The sequence below is a fragment of the Nomia melanderi genome, chromosome 2 (assembly GCF_051020985.1).
Source record: "Nomia melanderi isolate GNS246 chromosome 2, iyNomMela1, whole genome shotgun sequence".
In the NCBI taxonomy this organism is placed as follows: domain Eukaryota; kingdom Metazoa; phylum Arthropoda; class Insecta; order Hymenoptera; family Halictidae; genus Nomia; species Nomia melanderi.
Window position 1 is genome coordinate 8,773,800 of NC_135000.1, and position 7,818 is coordinate 8,781,617.

Sequence of the window (7,818 nt, forward strand, 5' to 3'; positions counted from 1 at the left end):
TGCTGCGGTGGTCATTGCTGACCGACGCTTAGAAATGACTTGAAAACAATTAGAATTCATAAGATAACTGATGTTGAATAAAAATATTCAATAACGTAAATAACTAGATAATATTGAAACGTAAGAATTGTGGTAGCAAATAATTAATAATTATTAAGGGTGTAAGTGGTAGATAAAACGCTGATGTTTTTCATAGCAGTAAACGTGTGGAGTTGTAATTGTAATTCCTCGGTTTCACCGAATTGCATAATGCTAGGAAACGTGTAGTGTCCAAGTTAATGCCTCACTTGTCCCTGCAGTTTGAAGGAAACGTGGGAAGGCATTATCTGTGGACAGTAATATATTAACAGTAGAACTACCGAGCCCTTAAACTGACTTTTGAGAATTTTACAAAAACTTTATTTAGAATTATTAAGTATACTTTAACTATATATAGAATTTATTAAGGCTTGAATAGGTTGAAATTTCAGCTTAGTTATTACTTAATCAGCTTCTTTGGTAATTCGCCAAAGAGCTGTTCGTACCTTTTCAGTAATCTCAAAAGGAAGCATCAAGGAATGAGTGATTTTGACTCATCTGGTAGTTCTAGTGTTAATATCTTACACTTCTGCAGCACTCAAAGGGTTAATACGTAGATCGAAGGGTCGATGGTTCTTGTGTCTTGTTCCTCATGTCTGACAATCGTCGAGCTGTATTGATTTTAATAACAGTTTAATATATTATACGAAGTGCCTGTTGAATAGAACATTGTGGATACTATACCTGATGGGAGTTCATACGAGTGGAGATAGCTGAAGAGTATTAGAAAGCAATTGGAGAGCACAGAAGCGTGTGAGGGGGAAAGGCAGCGAGGAGAATAGCGTTTGCTAAAGCACTACGTTAAAAGAAACGAAGACGGAAGTCGGCTGAAAAAGAAAATATCACAGATTCAGAACATGTGTGACGTTCTAAGATACAAATAATATATTTAAAATTAACTGTACAATGTGCTTCGATGTGGGATCTCCCTCGCGAGAGACGGTATACGTACAACTATACTTAATACTCAATTATAAATCAGATAATAAGCTGATCTAATCCTCTCTTATGTTCCTAGTCGAGCGGACTCATGGTATCTATCGCGCAGAGACGTCTTCTGGGTATGGGATGTGGCTGTGACAGGAATTGTGATTACAATTGTGAACGGTACCGTTTTGCATTTCTTATCCTAACAACATGTTCAATCCTCACGGGGGTTTCTCATGCGAACAGACGCCGTCCGAGGGATCAGACTGTGAAAGGAAATGAGAGTGATTAAAAGGTTTCGCAACAAATTCTGTTATATTAACAATATATTTAATCTCTAGCACACGGGGACAAACTCCACGTGTACAGACTGCGTTATATTCTGAATTGGATGCGTTGATAAAAACACTCGCGCACAAAACTGTCCTCCAACTGTAATACTTGGTTTCTCTAAACGCCTCTGGTCGGCCCGCGGGGAATGACTGACGGAAGGAGAATGGAAATCGCGCGTGCGACGCGCACCCTGCTCGCCACCCAATCGAACGGCTAATCTTCCTCGAGAAGAACGTCGTCGAGGCTCACACCCTGCAACAGACAGAAAAGCACACAGTCAGTAACTAAGAAAAACAAAGTGATCTCATTGACCCTAGGACAACCAAGTCTAGAGCTGTTACTTATGGAATAAATAATTATTAACCCCTTGCCTTATTCTTAACTATGATTCAATTTATATTGAAGTTAAATACGTCTAATCCAATTCAGTTTAAAATGTTTGTCATGAGTCTGATATTGCAGGACAAGGGGTTAATGTCTTGTTCAAACCAATCTTGAGAGTGCAATCCACAATGAATAATTCTATGAAATCCCTTGAACTTGGAGAACCGATGTTTCCCTCAAATTTGGTCGTCCCAGGGCTGATACATTGGCTGTGTTTCGTTGCACGGTTTACTGTGCCACAGTGATGGTGGCGATACCGTGGAAAGAATGTTTGTGGCTTCGAGAAGGAAAGCACGGTGAAATACAGTGGGCAGGGTTTCGCTTGAGTTTCTGTATCGGAGTGTTATGGCAATAAGGCTGTAAAGAGAATGAACCGTGACTGGCATGGAGTCAACAAGCCTTAATGGTCTCCTGTGTCGCTGCACTGATTTCGTGGTACGAGATCTTGGGGGCAAATGTGAGTTCAGATCGAGAAATAAATCTAAGGGGCGCAGCGAGAATTCTACTGTTAACTCTTCGCACTCGACAATGTCTTCCATTAGAAATATTCCATACTTTCTATTGAAATACTGCTTACCACTAAAGATTTTCCTTTATAATAAAAGATTACAATCTTAAAAAGATAAGATTTTTCTTATGTAAACTAAGAGTGAGAACTATTTTATCCCTACAGTTCATACGTTGGTACCTAATGCAAAATTGAATAATTAGTTTACCATTTTACTGAATGGAATGACTGAGTTGAATCTCAAGTGCGAAGGGTTAATATACAGTGGTATTTGTATCTGTGGCGATCCTTAAAGTTCAGTGTGTAGCGATAAAACAATATTTTGGATAAGTCCTCGAATTCAGTTGATAATTTCCGTTTTCTTCGTTTTCTCTTGATTACGTTCTCCTTTGCTCCGCGTTTCACCTTTCCCCGGTTTATTTAACAGGCCATTCGTTCCGCTCAATAGGTGGAACGTGTTCGCACACATCAATAGAGATCGATACACGTGCAGAAGCCGAACGAACAGGCGTGTGCCTGATACAAGCCCGCCTCAGACTGTTTTGGTAATGCAATACCCTTCTAGAGTTACCCGCCTGTATTTAAAGGTATTGAGCTATAGTTGCGCCTCTCTGTTCCTGCATCCCCCTCTTTCCCATCCGCTTGACCCCGATTCACCTATCTCATGATGGTGATATTATCCTAACCGACAACTACACTCTCAGAAACCATGAAACACAACCTGCTCGCATCGATAAATAAATACGAGGCAGAACTCTACATCTATCCCAACTTTCTGTATAGAAGATACAAATACTTTTGTATGTGTGTTTGTATATATGTATACGTGTGCAGATGTATGAGAGTGTGCAAACACTTACTTTTGTCTTTCAGAAGCACTTAGATGTCAGCATGCACAGTAAAAATGGTTGCATTAAAACCCAAAAGCAATTGAAAAAAAGGGACCAGAGAATCACGCGTGTAAAGCTCAAGGAACAAAGACACGATGAGTGTGATTAAGAAGCAAGAATGTTGCTGTAACAGGCTTACAGTCGTGTCGATGGTATCATCGATTTCGAGATCAAGGTCTAGATCATCCTCGTCCACCGTTAGTGGCCTCGAACTGCTAGTAGTCCTCGTCTTTTCGGGGACAGTCGGCTGCTTCTCGGAGGGCGCCGGCGTTGAGGTACCGATATCCAGGTCCAGTAACCTGTCCGTCAGAACCTCGGTAGAGGGCACGTCCGGTTCACTGGTACTTCCGGTGCCAGCCTTATAAGTGAATCGATTCGTCTGTTCCGCCGCCAGCATTTCCTCCAGGGGTGTCCGTTCCACGTTGGACTGCAATATTCGAAAAAGTCTTCTATTCTATTCGGCTCATTAAATTCGAAGAGGAACTTCCATTACATTCAGCAAAGTCATGGACTGAAGTCCAAGGTTCCCTACCTGCACCATAGGGAAAGCAGACGCCGGGATTTTCGTTTTACTCTCTTCCTTCAGAAACTGTTCCACCTTCAGCGCCTCACTGTACCCGGGAAACAGGTTTTCATACTGTTCCGGATCAGCCAGACTTTGTCCAGCTTTCTCGCTGACTGCTGACAGCTTCTCCTTCCACAGCTTGACGATGGATGATATTTTACTAGGCATATACGTCCTCGCGAAGAACGCAGCCTCGGGGATCCTGTCCGTGTTGATGAGGATGTCCAAACACTTGTCCAGATCTCCCAAGATGAAGTACGACAGGAAGGAGATGTTGTTCTTCCCCATGTCGCAGGCGTCAGTGCCGAGTTTCCGGATCATGTCCGCATTCCCGGTGCTGGTCGCGAGCAACAACAGTCCGCCAAAGTCTTGCGCTTGGTGCAGACACTCCTGTGCTAAGCACAGTTTGCCCTTCTGTGTCGCCAGAGATGCCAATTGCCGCCATTTCTGCTGGCTGTTGGCTTCCTTGGCAAGCGTGTGGGCTGTGGTGAGGTCCCCTAACGCCAGGGCCAATTCGAATCTGTGCTCTGGGTCTGTGGAGACGGCTAACGCCTGCTCTTTGAAACCCTGTTTCTCCAAGAAGTGCGCGACCCTGGTCCGGTGCTCCTTTGGGACTGTGGGAAGCACTCTGTCCGCGGTTTCGAAGTCCTTCCGCATGACGGCCGTCTGATACTCCAGCACGGACAGCAGCAGGGAATAGGAGACAACGGAAAGCTCTTTGTCGCACAAGTATAGCCTGTTGTCCTTGGGTACGTAGCCGAGTAGATACATTGGTCTGTCCAAGTGCGAGACGGTCACCACTTCTCCACCGACGAAGTAATTCACCCGGTTCACGCTGTTCGTGTAGATGAAACAGTCGCCGACCCAGAGACCGGTCTTCACCACTTCGCTCATCTCAGCGACCATCTGGAAGATGTCAAACGTTTTTGTAGAGATCTATAGACTTATCGCGGAATACCATGTGTCCAATGTACCTCGAATGCGTCTTCAATGTCCTCTGAATTTTCTGGTGCGTTTGCAACAACATCCGCGTGGTACTTCAGTATGAAGTATTGATCGGACGTGGCCAGTGCCACCAGCGAAGCATTCTCTGCCCAGTAGACGTGCGTTGGCTGGATGTCTATGCGGCGAATTAGTTTAACTGTGTCCCAGTCGAAGAAGGATAGGCCTGATCCGGATGATACTCCCAACAAAAATCCACCGAAAATACCTATAAAAGATACTGTGATGTAGAGAGAGAGAGAGAGACAGCAACAGGATTATTTGCAATTATTATGTTTACCTTCAGCTCCGAAGTCAGGTTTAAAGACTTTCTTCTCCTTGAAGTTCTTGAAAACCTTGACAACAGTGTTGCTTCCCCTTACAGCGTACTGACTGGAATCAGCTGCCCATACGAACTCTGATGCCTGACCGAAAGCTTTATTTCTTAGTACCATAGATGTGTAAATAATGTATTCTCCATCTCCACACACCACCAGGAATCTCCCATTAGGATTGTGTTGGATGGTTTGTGGATAAATCTCACAAGCACCCATATCCTTCACTGCCAATGGCAACCGTTCGCCATCCTGCGCTTCCTCGCCTAAGGCCTTGAGATTTACTTGCTGTATTTCACTATGTTTGGCCCAGACGATTTTACCGCCCAACGAGTCCATGGAGACAGCTGGCTCTTCTCTACCAACTTTTACCATAATGCTACCTTCGTCGTAACCAATTGCCACGTTGTTGGAGCCTCGCATACAAGCTATTGTCCATACCCGTTCGAAGCCGTAGTTCAAGGAAGATTCTAATCTGTATGTTCCTGCGTGCCATATTCTAACTGTCCCATCCTCTGAACCAGTAAGAATAATGGGCAGTTCAGGATGGAAGCAAACGGCTGAAATGTTTTGCGTGTGTCCTTCTAAGGTCTGTACACAGGTCTTGTTCTGATAGTCCCAGATTTTAACATATTTGTCATCGGCTCCTGATATTAAGTACGGTTTATCACCTCCATGGTAATAGTCTACACAATTAATACCCTTTTCGTGACCTTCTAGGGTAAAATTGGCAGTGGAAGACCCCAGCTGCCATACTTTTACTGTTCTATCTAAAGAAGCACTGGCAAATGTATTGTTATCCTTTGGATTGAAAACGATTTGCATTACATAGTGGGTGTGTCCCTCGAAAACTTGTTGTGCTATCCAAGCCTTTTCCCAGTTCCATAATTTGATTAACATGTCGTCTGAATAGTAAAATTAAAACTATTATAATGCATTGTAATAAGATATTGCAAATGCATCGATGAAATATTAAACATACCACTACTGGTTAAAATAAATGGTTGCGTTGGATGCACTGCTATGCACCTGACATAGTCGCTGTGCGCTTCAAAGGAATGCATTTGTTCCAGAGTATTGTAGTTGAAAACTCTGATTTGCATGTCATCCGATCCAGTGACAACCCAATTTTTCCTAGGCACAAACTTGGCTGTTCTGACTGGCACGTCGCATACTTCAAAAGTTTTAACCAATGTCTGATTTTCATGGTTCCAAATATTAACGTTTCCCTGGTATAACGAACATAGCATCCATGGTTCTGTCGGGTGAAGATCAATGCTCTTCACTCTATCCGAACGAGCAGTGAGCTTCCGCTTGATATCTAACCTGAGTGGCTGAGGAAAAGAATATAAATCCATAATTTTAGGAAGATGCATCTTATTCCATGATAATGTATATCTAAGAAATTACATCTACTGATTCATTTAACTTAACATTTGAAATTTTAATGATTCCATCCAGTAACAACTGACATGATAAAAAAAATGTAATATATTCTTTGGAAGTTAATATTAGAATGGGATTTAAAAGGGAGTGAAAGGAGTATCACATGTTGATCACGGGAGAAGGTTGTCACGCTGTGAAAACATTGTTTTCTCTATACAAGTGCAAGTGGATATTTTGACGTGTCAAACGAGGTAGGCTAAGATGCATTGTCAATAAAAGGGTGTCCACAGGTGTTTACCGGTGATACGTATTTTCTAACAATGGTTAATCAATTTTCCAACTACGTACCATGTTTCACTGTACAATTGGTTTTTCAAGTGTAGCAGATTCAACAAAATCCTCGAGAATGGAAACACATCAACGAATCTGAATCTCCTGCCAACAAGTTAGGACGTGGCCGATGCTTGCACTGAAAATGGCGTCCGTTCGCAGCAGCTTTTCGATTTCAAAATATACTAATAAATGAAACACCTTACCATGAATCAGCTTTTACAATGTTCTACATGATGCAAGAATTATTAGATTTTCTAATATGTTTATCGGGAAATTGTTAAATGTTTACGTGGACGTAAAACCGAATAGAGTCGAATCAGTTGATAAGATAACTAGGAACTGTACCTACATAGCTAACTTAATTGTTAACGCAGAATTAAAATACGTACAGACTGTGCATGCAATGTATTTCCACGGGCGGAGAATGCGGGTAGAATTAATAATCAATGTCAAATTTTGGTAGCACGTTTCCGAGGGTCCTAGGACCCCCTATCATTTTCCTGGTACACCCTGTCATACCGACTGCAGGCTGACACTGTACGATAACGCTAAAAGTGGCGGGAAATCAAATTAAAAATTGCAACAAATAAATATATAATCTACTTTATCGACTGCAGAACATCAATCATTGTCATTAACATAGTTCCCATATTGACAGTTCTCTAAAAATAGAGGGCGCAGCAAAATGATGTCGATAAATTAATTTATAACTAACCGTTGAAAAGTTACCAGTCAATTGTTTGTCGATAAATTAACTGTCAAAGGTATATCATCATTTAACATATAAAATAACAATTAAAAATTGCAACTTTCAGTTGTAGAAAATCATCACCTGCTCATGACTTAAGAATTGTAGTTACAATTATTATCATTTATAATATTTACAAATATTTTATAAACAACGCATTTTTAATATCCTTATCTAATAAACATTATGAATAAAATAAAAATTAAAAATTGCAACTTTAACTTGTAGAAAATCATCACCTGCGCATGAGCCAAGAATTGTAGTTATAATTATTATTATTTATAATATTTACAAATATTTTATAAACGCGTTTTTACATATCCTTATCTAATAAACATTATCAATAAAAT

General features: G+C 41.3%; 1 protein-coding gene across 4 annotated transcripts; it reads right to left on the minus strand.

The window, feature by feature from the left end:
* Positions 1-1,313: 1,313 nt before the first annotated feature.
* Positions 1,314-7,268, minus strand: beta'COP (coatomer subunit beta'). 4 transcript variants are annotated; one of them, XM_031973653.2, is made up of 8 exons: positions 7,110-7,268; positions 6,736-6,882; positions 5,984-6,335; positions 4,968-5,906; positions 4,660-4,895; positions 3,653-4,591; positions 3,260-3,547; positions 1,314-1,590 (listed from the first exon to the last, which is right to left on the minus strand). In XM_031973653.2, the coding sequence occupies exons 2-8, from the start codon at positions 6,736-6,738 to the stop codon at positions 1,552-1,554; spliced, it is 2,796 nt and encodes a 931-aa protein (XP_031829513.1). In that variant the 5' UTR covers positions 6,739-6,882; positions 7,110-7,268; the 3' UTR covers positions 1,314-1,551. The 4 variants fall into 4 exon arrangements, with proteins under 4 accessions (XP_031829513.1, XP_031829502.1, XP_031829530.1 ...); XM_031973642.2 differs by having other exon boundaries at positions 6,736-6,902; XM_031973670.2 differs by having other exon boundaries at positions 6,736-6,856; positions 7,110-7,266.
* Positions 7,269-7,818: the final 550 nt, after the last annotated feature.